General features: G+C 53.8%; 2 protein-coding genes across 2 annotated transcripts in view; both read left to right on the top strand.

The window, feature by feature from the left end:
• The window catches only part of SEC22B (SEC22 homolog B, vesicle trafficking protein), a 14,161-nt gene extending 4,873 nt beyond the window's left edge, over nucleotides 1-9,288 (top strand). The window contains exons 3-7 of the mRNA XM_026089165.1: nucleotides 117-222; nucleotides 5,639-5,799; nucleotides 6,750-6,896; nucleotides 7,271-7,331; nucleotides 9,144-9,288. Of these exons, the coding sequence (XP_025944950.1) occupies nucleotides 117-222; nucleotides 5,639-5,799; nucleotides 6,750-6,896; nucleotides 7,271-7,331; nucleotides 9,144-9,150 (482 nt within the window). The 3' untranslated portion in view covers nucleotides 9,151-9,288. The remainder of the gene's footprint in view (nucleotides 1-116; nucleotides 223-5,638; nucleotides 5,800-6,749; nucleotides 6,897-7,270; nucleotides 7,332-9,143) is intronic.
• A 4,106-nt stretch (nucleotides 9,289-13,394) lies between these two features.
• Nucleotides 13,395-15,891, top strand: part of NOTCH2 (notch 2) — a 95,369-nt gene continuing 92,872 nt past the window's right edge. Inside the window, exon 1 of the mRNA XM_026089164.1 lies at nucleotides 13,395-13,452. Within this exon, the coding sequence (XP_025944949.1) occupies nucleotides 13,395-13,452 (58 nt within the window). The remainder of the gene's footprint in view (nucleotides 13,453-15,891) is intronic.

Here is a 15,891-nt window from a genome sequence, read left to right as displayed (position 1 = left end):
GTGCCGCCGCGGGGGCCCCTGCTCCTGCTGCCGCCCGGCGTCGCGGGGCGGCTCGGGCCGCGGCTGTCCCGCGGAGCCCCCGCCGCCCCCCCAGCCTGCCCTCCCCTCTCAGTCAGGCCGCGACCTGCAGCAGTACCAGAGCCAGGCGAAGCAGCTGTTCCGCAAGCTGAACGAGCAGTCCCCCACGCGGTGCACTCTCGAAGCCGGCGCCATGGCCTTCCAGTGAGTACCCCGCGGCGGGGCGGACCCGAGCGGAGCGGAGCGGAGCGGCCCCGCCACCCGGGAGCTTCTGGGGCGGCCTGGGGGCCCCKTAGCGGCTGGGCCGTCCGAGGGGGGGGCGCCGTTCCCCTGCCTGCCCTGCCAGCTGCAATACAGCAGATGCTGTAAGGGAGCAGTGTCTAAGTGGTTCCTCGCTGGCGTTGCTTTCTGGCACCTGCTCTTCATTCCGTTTCTTAGTTCTGCCTTTGCTGTAGGTTGTGTAGATTCTGTTTCACTTAAGCCTTCTTTGTGGGTTTGCCCCCTCCYGTACCTCTCTTTACCTCTTGTGGATTTCCTGTAGCTTTGGTGTCTTTCCTTCTTTCAAAAGAGAAGTGCTCGCTAAAAGCAGGCTGGCACCACCACTGCGAGCTCTTCCTGCACAAGGCTCCCTTCTCTGCATATCCCACAAGGGTGTACTTTTTCATGCATTAATTCTACGTGCGGAAACACACGCAGCTTTGCTGTTTGTTTRTTGTTGTTATTTTTTACTTATTTTATTTCTTTAATAGCTGATAAGCTCCTCCTCCCTCTCCCCCCCCCCCAATTTTTATTCAGTTGCATTGCTGCCAAATGTGTTGGTTACATTTAATTCATCTCCTAAACTATCTGAAAACTCATAGCTTAGGAACATCTTTGGCTTTTTCCAGTAACACATAAATAAGGGAATTTGAATATAAAGAAATGAAAACTTACAGCAAAAGTGGGTCAGATATCTTTGACTGCTAATGAATAGAAAGGGGTCTGTGAGTGAAAGTAAAAAGAGGAAGAATTCACAGCCAATGAAAGCAATAAGAGCAGGCAAGCTTGTATTTGAGAAAAGGAAATGCTTCTTTACCGTGGCATGTAATTACTTAACAGACAAATTGCTGGAGAATTTAATCAAGGCCAAGATCTTGTCAAGAATCAGAATTATGCTATTAGCAGAAATAATTATGTTATAAAAACAAGTCTATATGAGATCAGCAAGGCAGAGTTGTGCAAATTTCTTTTGCCAGTGACATGCAAAGCTTCACTACACTTAGCACTTCTGCTGCCTCCACAGCAGCAAAATCCCTCCCAGTTCCCAAGCCCCGGTGAGCAGGGGCACGTTTGTGGTTGAGTGAGTGGGAGACAGCCTTCGAATCCAGGGCAAGGCATGAGTTTAGGACTCTGATTCTATAACAAGGGCCCTTTAACAACTCTCGTGCCCTGACCCTTACATGTTCAGAGACTCAGTGACATGAAAAGACAAGAACAGAAGCTTTTGGAAGGGCTATAGGCCACCTCTGGGGCAAAARCCCTGACATTTTGAGGCGAATGTTTCTTGTGGTTGGCTTACATATGATCAACTATTACAAGATTTCTTTTTTTTYYTTTTYYTTTTTTTTTCCCCCTCCCCTGGCTTCTGGTTGTCTTTGATAGTAGGGACGTATAGTGGGTCAGATGGGGCACTGATTCAAATAGTCCAGCTGCTCCTATCTGCTGGTGCGGTTTGGGCATTGTTCCCAGAGTTAACTGCGGAGTGCTGCTCAGCGTCTTCTAGAAAGCTATCAGGTTTTTTTAAATGTTTCCCTGGCACTGCACTGTCACTTGTGTCCTTGGGTATCAGTCTGACTATGGGGGCCTTGGGAAAGAGCCTTTGTAGATCCTAGTGAATCCCTTGCTGTGTTGCTTCTGATACTGCTAGAACAGTGTCCAGGAAGGCTGTTCTGGTTGTGCTGCCCAGGAAACCGGAACCTCTTACCAGTGGCTTTAACATCACCAGGTCTGATAAGCCAGGGTAATTTGGGCAGGTTCATGTTTTGATAGCAGGCTCCAAAAAACAACAAGGTTGTACAGCTGGCTGAGCAGGGGGGAAAGGAGCATCTCCCCTCTGTACTGAGTCAGCCCACAGGCAACTGACAGCTGCAAAGCACTCAAATGATAGCTCTTTTAAGAGAGGACATTAAGGCAGGACCTATGTGAAAAGAAGACAACTTTCAGCTCAGAAAAAAATATCTCCTGTGATAATACTACAGGAAGGAGGAAAAGAGAGGGAGAAGTTTGAGACTTAGTCTAAAATAATGCTGACTGATGACTGTGATGCTGGTTAACACAGCAYATCTTCTTTTCTGCCAAATCAGAGCTCTGGCTGCTGAGGGCAGCATAACCCAGGACAGAGCGTTTTGTGGTGCAAAACGTAAAAGTGTGGCTAAGGATATTGCTGAACTTGCTGAAGTGTTGCTGAACATTTTTTAGCTTGATCAGTTCAGAGAGAAGTCTCATTTTTGATGAAATGTGAAGCTCAAACTAAGACTGCTGAAGCAAGTTCTGTTGAATGTAATGTTCAGATTTCAGATCTGGAAGCTGTGCTACCCTTTCAGTTGCAGTACTTAGCGCACATGGCCATGCAGGTACAGAAGCACCTATGTAGTAGTCTGCTGTGCTGTCAGTCATTAGTTGACCTTTGGCTGGTTAATGGTGTGTGCTGCTAACCCATCATGCTGAAAACAACCCTTGGCCTTTGCCACTGATACCGGCTATAAGGATTAAGCTTTTCTGCTTCAAAAAGGTCCAAAATAAATATAAGAAATCTAGCAGCTAAAGTTGGCGTGTGGAAATCTGGAGTACAGTTGTAAGTGGCAAACTGCAATGTCTGCCCCTTGTGTGCATACATTGCCAAGCAGTCTGCGTAATCAGATGTTGTGTTAAAGCTCAGAAGTATGCACGCAGTGTGAAACGGAGAAATCCAGCTGTGCAGGAACTCTGTTTTGATGTTTCACTGAGGTTGACAAAACTGTGTTTCAGTCCAGGGCAGAATGTGGTGTGCTTGCTGTCTGCACTGCTGGCAGATTAATGTTAAATCCAAGACATCTAATATCACATTGGGGAAAAGCAAGTTGGGAAATCCAGCTGAAGAGCTCCAGGCAGGACCAGCTGGCCTGAACAGAGATAACACAGCTGTACCGACAGAAGATGTTCCTTAGACTGCTCTCTCGAGCATGCTGCTCCGGCTCTCGGGGAACACTGTTGCTATCTGACACAAGTTTTGTTTATTTCAAAAGACCTTTTCTGTTCATGACTGTGGCTAAATCAAGCTCCAAGTGATGATCTAGGGAAAACCTGAGCTGTCAAAGAGGTCTTTGAGGGTGAGGGAGCAACCGAGGCATGAGATGTACTGTAGAACTAATGTTAGATTGCAGTCCAAGCTGAGGGACATGAAAAGGAGATAAAAACATGCGCTTGCACAGATGCCCTTGCATAATGGATTATAACTGAAGCGTCTTGCTTCTGGGTGGGGTGGGTCAGTTGTTATTTGAAGTGTGGCAAGGTTTGCACCCAGGCCATAGAGACAATAGAAAGGAATAATCCTGAGCCCCAAAACTACGAGTTGAGGATGCTTAATTCRAAGGATTCGGATTTTTCGTGGATAGCTGCAAACACAGTGGGAAGGAGGAGGAAGTTGTTTTATAGGCTTAATGCATCTATTAACCAAATTTTTTAAGCCATTTAGTTAACTTCAGTRGCCTTATAACTGGGTTAGTTTTCTAATACACTGTTAATCTGCATGCTAATTGGACTGCCGCTTAATGATATTATGCGGAGAGGCAGAGGAAGGTAATATAAAAGTAGTATTTAATTCCCCCCGATAATAAACATTCTAAGTGTATCCAGGACTATCTGCCTTCTCCGCTACCTTAGTTCTAGTAGAAATATTGCTCCCTTTGTTTCTGTATTGGCCAAATAAGGAGGAAAACATAGTAGGGAATGCAGAACAGTAGACAGTTGTAGTGAAGTCTAAATAACTGCTTTTCTGTCTAGCCAGGTCTAAATCTCAAGATTGGCTCCACTTTATTAGTTATTTCAGGAGGCTTTTTACTTGAATTRTAATGAAAAGCCCCTATTCTCAAGTGCTGACAGAGACACTGGAACTTGCCCTGAAACAAGGTCAGGACTAAGCCTCTGAGAACAAATAAGAATTAGATGCAGTAGGGAATGGGGGTGGGGAGGAGGGCGAGAACTGGACCTCTGCACATTCAGCTGCAGAACAACCCAAACAGCATTCAACAGTAACAGCAGCTCCTGGTTCAACATCAGTTCTTAGGCTACTGACATCGCAGCCCAAGAGCTGGTAGCACAGTCGTGCTTGGATGCTGCAAATCTGCAGGCAAAGTCATCAGATCCCACCTAGCGCTGATATTTTTCCCCAGCTGCCTTTGAGGTCATGCACATGAATAGCAACACCCCACCAACAGGCTGGTGTTGGGGAGGAAGGGGACACCCAGCCCTCCAAACTGGAAAGTGGGAGCTGGTGGCCACTGGGTGGCTTGTCAGGGGGTTAGCACCCTGAGATCAAATTCCTTTGTGTGCCCTAACCTCGAGGCCTGCTGTCTGTGAAGTTTGGGTACCCAGTTGTGTTGTCTGCTCTTAGAGCTGTGCTCGGTCACCTTTTCTCCCTACTCTGCTGGCAAGCTTTCTTGTGCTTCCCTCCTCCTGATTGCAGAAGGCCCGGAAGGAGTGAGGGTGTCCTCCCTTTTCTAATCCAAAATCAGCAGTTTTGTTGCAGGTGTGTGTGTGTGTATATATATATATATATATAAAAATAAAAGTGTGTGTGTGTATATATTTTAAGCTAGTGATACTCACAGGCCAACTTTTGTTCCAGTGAAGTCAATGTTGAGGACCTCTAGAGTGAGTACAGGGTCTGAGGCTACATGAAAACCCATTTTATGTGAAGAAAAAGGAAACTATTACATTGTAGAAAAGTTTACATCTGAGCCAGAGACTGGAAACTGGAACTCTCTCTTGGAGTCGTCTCTCATTGCCTTGATAGCATTTCCCTGAGAATCTTGATGTTAGGCTGAAATAACTGTCCCAGGGGAATGGTTCAGTGGAGTGGTACGTGCTAGAATTAGTTACAGTACGCAGATGACAGCAGGGTTTTACCAATGCCAGCTAAGTTCTTGGCTTAAGAAAGCTGTGCTAATAAGCTCATTTCACTGACTCCTAAGGGAATGAAGGAGTCTTGCTCCCTGTTAAGGTACCCGGTTGTAGYGTGCAGCATGATCACTCTGCGTGCTTTAGGGGCAAGCCCTCTTAATTTTGAGTGGCTGCCAGCTGCCTCTTCCATTAATCTATATGTGAAGGTCCTTAGGTAGGAGGGGAGATGATGATCCCAGAGGTACCCCAGTGCATAGAAAAAGAGCTCTTCAGTTCCTTCTCACCATGCTGAATCAGAGAAATGTATTAAATCATTTGTCCTGTGTGATACTATCCTATGCTTCTAGGCATAATACAAGCAATAGCAGACCTGAACCTGATGTTCCATCTGTCTCCTCAAAGGAGGAAGAGTATGAAGGGTTGTATTTGATAGGATTGGTTCAAAACTGATTGATTAATGCTCTGTCTGCTGTTCTTCTAGCTACATCATTGAGAAAGGGGTGTGTTACCTGGTCCTATGTGAAGCTGCGTTCCCCAAGAAACTGGCTTTTGCATATCTGGAGGATTTGCATTCGGAGTTTGATGAGCAACATGGCAAGAGGGTGCCAACGGTCTCCAGGCCCTATTCCTTCATTGAATTTGGTGAGGTCCCTCTCCCTGGGGCTAGTTAGGAAACTTCTTGGAGGGGTGGGAACRGGAAGCCAAGGGATCCTCTCCAGCTTGGCCTGTGGAATTGCCACTTCAGCTTCTTTTTGGCGCTACAAAAATGGATGTTTTGAGCAGGGAATACTTGCAAGTAGAGAAATGGTAGGAAAATGGTAAATGTCCTTTGATTCAGTTTTCCTATTTTAAGCCTCTTGGCTTCTCTCCAGTGAAYGTTTGTGCGCAGTCTGTTGGCTGTCTCAACAATGCTTCTATTTCTCTGGCAGCCAGACTGCTCTCTGCGAGGCGAGCGTTCTCTCCACACTGCATCCAAAGGAGATGGTGTGGAGCTAACAGGTGTTAGTAGGGCTTTTTCGGTACAGCACCCTTGATGAAAGGGAGTGGGATGCAAAGTGTGGGGGAGCCAATATCCACTAGGGTGCTGGAGAAGGAAGGAGAACTCTGGATCTRTTGATTCTGGATCTGTTGGCCATCCGGCAGCAAGGTCTCTCAGCCATCCTGCCTTGCTGTTAGCCTGAGGTCCCTCCGTGCTGGCCTGGTGGGGCAGGTTCTGCAGAGCAGTGTAATAAGGAGCCCAAAGAACTATCTTGTGCTGTATTACTCCAGTTGTTCCCATTTACAGTGAAAGAAGAATTAGGCTAAATCTGAATGGTTTCTCACCCCACACACCCTTTTGCCTCAGTATTTGAGGGTGCATATTGAGGATGCATTTCTATGAACATTGTTAACCAGAAACCCTGGAGCTGTTTCGCAGCGCACCCCTGATGTCTACCAGACCACTCGCTGGAAGTCCTCTCCAGTTGATGGTGGGGGGTGCCTCAGTTGAAGAGGGGTGTAGGCTAAGCCAGAGACAATTTGGTTCCTGTGCTTGGCAAAGCAAGCAGTGAGGGGAAATCCACTTTTCCACTGACAGCCACCTCTTGTTCCAGACACCTACATCCAGAAAACCAAGAAACTCTACATTGACAGCCGGGCAAGGAGGAACCTGGGTTCCATCAACACAGAGCTGCAGGATGTGCAGAGAATTATGGTGGCCAACATCGAGGAAGTCTTACAGCGAGGAGAGGCACTCTCAGGTACGGAGAATGGCTGCCGTTTGGAATACAGTTCCTTGTCCTGTTGGTCAGCTGAGCAGGCAGAGCATACCTGAGGGAAGGATTTGCTAATCCCTGAGCCTCCTGAGATTGACTCAATGGAGTCAATGGGTATTTGATTTTAATCAGTTGCATCGTAAAGCAGCCGGCAGGTAGCAGTAGYGTGTCACAGGCTTGGGTGGCTCTCATCCTAGTAGGGCAAGCGTTACAGCACTGCAGATAATACAAGGCATGCTGCTGTGTGGAACTACTGTGCTTCCAGCATCTCCTGAGAAACTGTCAGTTAACATAACATTTGGGGAACATCTGCTTGTGTTAATCTTGAGACTAACGTCTCTGCCCTTTCCTTTTAACAGCTCTTGATTCCAAGGCCAACAACTTGTCCAGTTTGTCCAAGAAGTACCGTCAGGATGCRAAGTATCTGAACATGCGTTCCACTTATGCCAAACTTGCGGCTGTAGCTGTGTTTTTTATCATGTTGATTGTCTATGTGCGATTCTGGTGGCTGTGAGCTGGTTACAGTCACTGAAGAGGGAAAGCCTGTAGCCTGGCAGGTGTATGTGTGCAGGACACTGTTCACGGGGATGTGCATTAGAATCCACACAAGACCATCACCTTTATGGGAATGTCCTAAAAATGTTAGGTGACACCTGAGTACTACACCTCTTAGTGAATCCTAACCATAGGTATAAAGGCTTGTTGACTACAGGCTTCTCCTCTGAGACAGTTTGCACTAGGGGACTGTAGAGTTTGACCTCCCGAAGTTCTGCACCCCTGCTAGGGGTGAGCTCTGGGTACAGTCAATCAGTACAGTTTAGCGGAATCATGCTGTACGTCCTCCTGTTGAGTAGCTCTAGTGGGAACTGGACTCTAATGAACATTCCTTGTGTTGGCAATGTTTGCTTTTCTAGAATCTGGATCTGCAGTTGTGGGTTTTTTTTGTTTTTGTTTTTGTTTTTTAAGACAAGACTCCCCTGTTTGAAGGCAAGTTCTGCACTGTACATATTATAATTAGCTTTCACTTCTGTTGAACTAGCTACTGTTGAGTTTTCCTTGTCTGACAACTTTGCTTGTTACACTTTCAATTATTTTAGAAACAAATGGATGTTAAATTATGCCTTAAAAATACATTCTGGCTAGTACTAGGAAAGGCAATGAAAGGCTTCTATATTATCAAGTCCTACAAAATTAAACTACAGGTTTGTAAGTGTCCGCTTTCCCTCTCCTGGCAGCTGTGTATGAGAGTTTGTTTCCATGTGATTAAGAACAGGGTGCTTAATTCAAATGCTGTTGGAGCAGGCACAGTGCAGACAATATCAGCACTCTGTTTTTTTTCCCATTCTATCTGCAGATTCACTACRTTATTTCCTTCCTCTTTGTAACTGTGCTTTCCAAAATACGTYAAAACTGCCATCTCTAGGATGCTTATTTTCTTTTTCCCTCTTCCTTTCACCCAAAACAATCAAAAACCAAAACTCTGAATTTTGTTGTGAGGAAAAGGCAGTGTTTCCTTAATGAATGCTTTAACTTTATATGAAGGATTCGGGAGGATAACAACTTCAAAACAGCAGAATCCTTTGGAAATGCCACTTTTTTTTTTCTCCTGTTTTCACCCTCTCCCTACCTCACTTGGGAAGTTGAAACTGTAGCTGAAGGAAAAACTCACTGTGGGGCAATAGTGTATAGCTTCTTATTTCTCATGGGCCAATCTGTATAGTTCCAATATAGTGTGATTTTTGTCCACCTGTGCTAGAACTAACATTTTACCAGTCCGCCTTTTTTTAAAAACAAAACCCGCAGCTCAGGCCTTTCCACTCTTTTCTGCACTCAGGTGTCTGTTTCTGTCACTAGGTAGGAAACAGGCACTGTCACAGAAGGAAGTTTCAGGGCTCCCCAGCACCWTTTAAAAGCACATAATCTTGTGCAGTTCTGGAAGTATAAACTGTGACCTGAAAGCGTTTCCTGCCACTGGGTAGGAAACAGGACATTTGTCCTGGCTGGGAGCACTACCCAGCTTGGCTCCTCTTTGGACTAGCAGGGAAGCAGTTAACGCTTGTCTGCCACTGATTAACCTAGCAACTCTGCTCTGCCACCTGGTCTCAAATCATCTGATTTCTGCACCGTGCCTCCACGTGTTACTTTGTAGATTGCTGTATTATTTTTTAATCTTTGTAAGTTGTGTCCCTAACAGGTGAATGTCCCAGTGATGTAGGTCTGTGTGTAATGTAGGTCCTGAAAGGTGAGCAGACACTGACCRTGCCTGGATTGCCATGACTTGAGGGGAGTGATGTTTCTGCAGTGAACGGCAGCCCCGTGAGCAGCTGCCTGCTGCAGCCCCAGTGTCAGCAGTGAAATAAACGCTTCCAAAAAATCCCCTCTGCTGTGTGGAGTTTCCTGTCTCATATTTGCATGCTCTCCGGTACAAGAGGGCAAAGGCCTTTTAGTGAAGRCCGCTATAGTTGAAGTTGGCTGGGATGATTGCAGGAGTGGGTGGTAGATGTCTGTGTTAGTTGCTCCCGTGGTCAAGGCTGTGGGGAGAAACCAGTGCTGGTTTCTTCATGAACTAACCGACATCTCGGTAGGCCATGCTGTGCTGGAGCCCCTGGGCTCAGAGATGGTGTGCAGCAGCGGTGGTGCAGCATGCGAGGCCCTGCTAGGCGAGAGCAACCCCTCGCTCAGCGGTTGCAGTGCTGTGTGCATGGTGCTGGGCAAAGTCCAGAGCTGCTGCCTGCAGATGGCAGTGCCTGCACAGAGCTGGYGCGTGGTGTGGAGCCGTTCCCCGGGGCTGGGGAAGCAAAGGGAGCTCTTCCTGAGGGCACCTCTTGTCGCATTCTCTGGCCCCCTGGGAGACCTGTGCAGCCTCTCTGGGCCGGGGGCTGCAGCTGTCCTGCCACAGACGAGGCCTCAGGTGCACCCCCCGAACCAGCGGGGACGTGCGGCCAAGCTCTGCAGGCGTCGCTGTGCTTGCGAGGGCTCCCAGAGCGTGCCACGAGGGGCTGTGCTGCCAAGCCCCAGGGGGATGCTTCTCCGCAGGGAGTTTCCCCCATCCCCTCCTCATCACTCTCACACCCCACAGCCCCCTCATTCCTGTTTCTGAGTTGCCCTCTGCATCCCAAGGGCTCTGGTCCAGCCTTTGCTGGGTCACCCATGCCTGGCTCTGCTCGTCTCATGAGCGTGGAGGTAAGCGGCCTTGTCCCGGGAACGATTTTTTTAAAAAGCTGCTGGCTTTCAGGTGCGTTTGCTGCTGTTGCTGCTCAGCTCTGGTCTGGGCTCCCCGGGCATCACCATGTCCAAAGGGACCGTGGGTGCTACTGCAGGACGGTCCATGCTGGAGGGGCCGTGCGTGGCCCAGCCTGCCGCAGGGAGGTAACGCCAGCAGCGGGTGGCAAGGGGCTTTTTTTCCTCCAGTGTCTGTAACTCGGAGCAGTGAGAGCGGACAGGCAGAGCTGGTTCCCGGACGCTGCCAAACCTGCTGTGGGTGGGGCACCGTGGAGAGGAAGAGCGCRGCAGGGCAGCGAAGGCTGGCAGCGGGCTCCAGCCGGGGCGGCCGCGTGAAGGCTGCTCTGCCCTCCCCAGCCCGCCCCTGCCCGGCCCCGCAGCTGCCTCCCAGCTCGYGCTTCTGCCACCGCGTTGCTGAGTCTGCAGGTGCCCCCGGGGCCCTGCAGCGCTCCGCAGACGCGGGGGCAAGCGGGCAGGGTGACGGCCCCCGGGGGCACCGGCGCGGGGCCTGCCGGGGCAGGTGGGCGCGCGAGGGCTCAGGTGGCAGCAAGGAAAGTCCCCCGCCTGCACGGCCCGGCTCRCCTCGGAGTTTCCAGCCTGAAACCAGGGCTCGCTCTGCAGCTGGGAAAATGTTTTCAGAACTTCCCGCGAGACAGAAGTTCGTCAGCCTGCAGCCTCCGAAGGAGATGTTGCCGGGGGATTTCGGGGCCGGGCTGGAGGCCATGGCAGGGGGTGTGTGGGGCCAGCCAGCYGCTCAGGCCCGCCTGCTTCTCCTTATCTTTTCCCCTGCCCGCAGCCCCCCGGCTGACCTGCCAGGGAGCCTTTCGCCTGCCTGTCAGCTGGAACCGCACCCCGGCAGGCCCTCCGCCCGCTCCCCCGCGTGTGCCCAGCGCCTGGGCTGCTCGGGTGTTTGTAGCTGCGTCAAATACAAACTGGTTTCCACCTGGCACAGGCCAGGGTGATGCTCTCCGCACCGTCACCGCTTGCAGGCAGCAGTCATTCGGGCGCTGCAGGGTTTCGCTTTCTGTGTTTACYTGGGCACCAGCTACTCCCCCACTTTGAACCAGCTCCTCACACTTACAAATCCCGTTTGGGGGCAGGTTTTGAGAAAAACCCACATTCAGCATCTTCCCTCTGGGGCCACATGGGTGTTTGACCCTGCATAATTTCTGGCGGCTGCTTTTCCATATATGAATGTCCCGGGGGCGCCCAGGGCTGCACGCAGCATCCCGGCGTCAGACCAAGCGCCTGCCCTGTGGCACTGGCCACCAAATAACCGCCCGGAAAGGACAGGCTGGGGCGGCAGGGCTGGGCTCCAGCCTCTGCAGCACCCTCGGGCCTCGTCCTCCCTCCCTCAGAGTCGACGTGGGGCTGCAGGGTGTCGCTCTCGGGGCAGTTCGTCATCAGCTCTCCCAGGTGCTGTGTCCCAGCTGCCCCCATCAGCAGGGCACCCGCTGGTCCCCAAAGCTGATGGGGGGGGACACCCGCTTTGCCCCTGCCCCTGCGGGTGGTTGGGAGGCTCGAGAGCCCGCACCCCCCCCGAGGGGCTGGCCCACGCTGCGAGCCGCCTTCCCCCATCCTCCCCGGGCTGTTTCCTCCGTTGCGCTAGCACCAAAGTGACCTTTAGAAAACGAGGATGTCTATTTTCCGCCGCCCGAAAACGAAGGCCCTGGCAATGGCAGGGTGCAGGGCTGCGGCGGCTGCGCTTGGCGGCTGGCCAAGGGCAGCTGACTGCAGAGAAGCGGCTCCCGCGCGCGCGGGGCCTGACTCAGCACCGCGGCCGTCCCACCGCGGCCCCTCCCGATCCACCACGTCCCCTCCCATCCCAGCGCGTCCCCTCCCGTCCCCTCGCATCCCTTCCCATCCCATCGCATCCCCTCCACCCCATCCCATCCCTTCTCATCCCATCACATCCCCTCCTGTCCCGTCCTGTCCCGTCCTGTCCCGTCCCATCCTGGGAGACACCGCTGGGCTGAGACCAGGACTGGGGCCGTGGGGGGCCCCAGGCTGCCCCCGAGCCTCGCAGCCGGCACCTGGGAGAGGGGAGCTGTGGCCTGTCCCCCAGGCGCCGCTCTGCCGTGCTTCCCAGACAGCGTCTGCCTCGGGCACCCCCGCGTCTCGGCTCCATTTCCACGCCGGGCAGCCGCGGCACCTCCCGTCCGCAGGCTGCCGGTCCCGTCCGCCCCGCCTCGGGCCCCGGCGGGGTCCCCGCGGTCCCGGCAGGCGCAGGGCGCCCCGGCCCCGTTCCCAGCGCCCCGGCGGCCAGCAGACCCCCCCAAGGGGTTTCRCTGGCGTGACGTGAGCGGGGAGAAGCCCAGCGTGATTTTGAATCATGGCTCGTAAAACCCCCTGCGGCCAAGCCCCGGCGCTCTGCAGAGAGATGATAAACCTGTTTCCTGTGTTGTTTCTTTTTTTTCCCCTCCGCCGAGCCGCCGCAGCGCGCCCTCCCCCCGGAAGCACCCCGGCTCGGCGGCGCGCCCCGTGCGCCCCGTGTGCCCCGGCACAGCCTCGGCCCTGGCGCGCTGCCCCCTTGCCCCGGAAATGGGGCTCCGCGGCCCCGGCGCGGGCGAGAACGCAYGCTCCCCACCAGCTGCAGCCCGCCCTCGCCTCTGCCCCGAAAACGCACGCAGGCACCGCGTTTGCACGCAGCGCCAAAACTGAACGTGCTCCCCAGAGCAACAGCGACCCGAGGCCTCCGCCCCGTCCGCGGCTTGGGGCGATGCYGGATGCCGGTGGACCCCGGCCGACGCGGCCGCAGCTGCGGAGAGTCGAGGCCAGGCCCCGGCTGGCATTGCCAGGTCCGTCCTCCGGCGCCGACGCCTGCGAGACCGAGCCGGCCCGGTGGCCCCGGCGGCACGCGCGCCTGGCACGAGCACCTGCACCGCTCCCGGGCGGCTGCCGGCCGACGGGAAGAGCTGCCGGCTCGCGCCAACACGGCCACTGGGGTACAAAACCGAAAAAGGAAACCGAAGGACAGATCTGCCCCTTTCTTGGGTCGTGCTGGGCTGTGCAACGGGGGCTTGCAAAAGTGGCGGGCGCCTGCTGGCATTGCCTTTCCCGTGCCCTTCGCTCGTCCCGTGTCCCATGTCCCGTGCCCTTCGCTCATCCCGCGTCTCGCGCTAGGGGCTCTTTGGGAAGGGGCCGCCCATGCGGGCACGGGGCGCGAGCTGCCCCACCACCGCAATGACAGCACCAGCTGCTGCTTTAAGGGCAACCACAAATTAGCGAATTTTTTTCCCAGTCGTGTGCCCAGAACCAGGAATGCTTCGGCAGTTTGACCGCCATCCCGTGTGTCAGACCAACTTTGGTAAAAAACAGGGTGAGTTAAGCCTGCGCTGCTCTGCCTGGATRAGAGCCTGGATATAAATATTCCAGGGGCTCCCGAAAGCAGCCGCAGCTGCAGAGAAGTCAGAAGGTAAAAATTCCCCACRCGATTAAGCACGGCAGCACAAACAGCTCGGGGCGCGCGGCGCATTCCTGCGGGGCTGCCCGCGAATGAATGCTGATTTATGCAGGAATGCCTTTGCACTTCTTTTTTTCGTTTTGGGTGTTTTTTTTTTAAGACGAGACTAGCAAGCAGGTAAGATAATCACCACCAAAGCCAAGTCATGTGAATTTTAACAGATGAGCCACAGGATAAGTTATTAGTGGTGTAACTGCGAGGTTGCCAACCCTGAGGATTTTATTGGAAGGCTCACTAGTGTTTTTTTTTAAACCTCTCAACTCCTGATGTCTTGTAATTATGTAAGAAACTCAGCTTCCATTTTAATAAGGTTCCAGTTCTTAAGTTTGCAAAAGAGAAAGCTTCAATATATGACTCTGGTGTGTCCTAAAGACCCCCCAAACAGAGCCAGATAAAAATAAGGCAATGTTTTAACGTGTGCATAAAATGCTACGGTTTAAGTCAGGCATTTGGGTGTGGGCTGAGCTGGGGTTTGAATGCTTGAGACTCACAACAGTGTCACAGAAAGGTTATAGCAAGAAAATACATTTTATTTTGAAAGAGAGAGTGAGCTCTTGCAAAGCTGGTGAAACCAGTGCTTGCTACAAGGCGAGGAGCAGAGGAAAAGCAAAGTACCTCCGATTTAGCGTGTACAGACACCCAGGAAAGCGGTCAGACTCTTTAAATATACTTTGCGTTCTGTGGAGAGTTGAGGCGAGCACCACCTAATCCCCGGATGCATTTCCGCGTGACCGTCCCCCCTGTTTAAAAGTCAGGAGCCAAATGGCTGCAACGGAGAGAAGGCGGCGGCGGCAGCGGCACGTGGCCGACGGGTCGGCAGGCGGCTGGTGGCCCCTCTCCAATGGCACCTTGCTGCGACGGCTGCGCCCGTGAGACCCYGCTGTGCCGGGCACAGGGACCGCTCCTGCGGGGCCGGGGCGCGCGGCTTGCTCCCAGCCAGGGCACAGGGAGACTCCGGAGCGGTCGAGCTGGCAGGCAGCCTGCGAATGCTGACACTGAAACAAAAATCGTCGCTCTTAACAGCCCGGGCTGCGAGGGCACTGCTGGGGCTAGCTGGCGGCTCCATCTCCCCGCCTTTGTCAGTCAAAGTGCCGGGATTTCCCTAATTGCCGGGACCGCTTAAGCAGTGATACTGCGGATCTGTCTGCTCAGCCCTGGTAATCCCTCAGCTGGCACCGCTCGCTGTGCTGGCGCTGCCCGCGCTGCCTGCCAGCCGCGGCGATGCTGCCTCCCTGCCTTGGCGCCCCGTGCGCCCTGGTGCCGTGCACCGCGGGCAGCCGGAGCCGGGCAGGCAGCGGGGGAAACCTGCTGAAAGCTACACGAAACGTGGCCAGAGCCCAGAGAGCCACAGTTCCTGCACTGGCTCCTGGTGACCTCTGGATGGAAAACGGGAGCGGGTGGGAATAAAACGCCATGCCGGCGGAGCTGCCGCCTCCACAGCCCGCTTGCAGGGCCTCGGCCGTTCGCGCCCACAAGAGCAGGGACGGGGTGCGCGGCAGCCCGGGGAAGCCGGCAGGCGCCCTCGACGTGCCGGAGCGCAGGCAGCTGCAGGAGCGCAGGCAGCTGCCGCGGCGTGGCCACCTTCCTGGGCTGGCCTCATTTTTCAGGTAGAGACGGTCGCCCGCGCGGCTGTGTGTCATCTCTTGGGCGCTGCGTCGGGGCGGCTGCGGATATCGCCCTGGCTCGGAGGGAAGCGGCTTGTGACCAGGCCAAGCAAACGCCCGTGCGAGTACTCGCTGTTTCAAGGTCAGGGATAAGAAGCACTGTTCAGCGCCGGGGGGAGCTGGAAATTGCAGCTTTCAGTGAAATACCAGAATTCCTCCCGAATTAGCTACGTGAGGGAGAACGAATGTGAGYGCTCCCTGTTCTGGCCGCGGGCCTGCCTTTCTCCCCTCCCTCCCCAGCTTTCAGTGCGCACTTTCTCCTAAGTGGCAGTTGCTGCTGCCCATAATTTTACATGCAGAAAGTTCGTGCTGCCCAGTTTTGTACCAAACCTCAGGCCTCCGTACCGGACCCGGGCTTGCAGGCCRTACCCTGCACCAGGCATGGCGAGGCCGCGGATATCTGCCCCAGCAAAGCCGAGCCGCCCCGGGCCCTGTCGCGGGGGTAATATCCCGGCGGCAAGGCAGCTCCCGCTCGGGAGGAGCCGCAAAGGCGAGGGGGTTGGAGGGGGAGAGCAGGGCGCCTCGCTCGCCCCCGGCCCCGCCGTCGCGGAGCGCTCGCAGCCCCGCTGCGGGAGCCGCCACCGCGGCGCAAGGGGCCTTCAGCGCTTCGAGCGACGGCTCGGGGCCGGCG

This window comes from Apteryx rowi, unplaced genomic scaffold (assembly GCF_003343035.1).
Source record: "Apteryx rowi isolate R43461 unplaced genomic scaffold, aptRow1 scaffold_80, whole genome shotgun sequence".
Lineage (NCBI taxonomy): Eukaryota > Metazoa > Chordata > Aves > Apterygiformes > Apterygidae > Apteryx > Apteryx rowi.
This window is presented reverse-complemented; position numbering and strand designations above follow the sequence as displayed.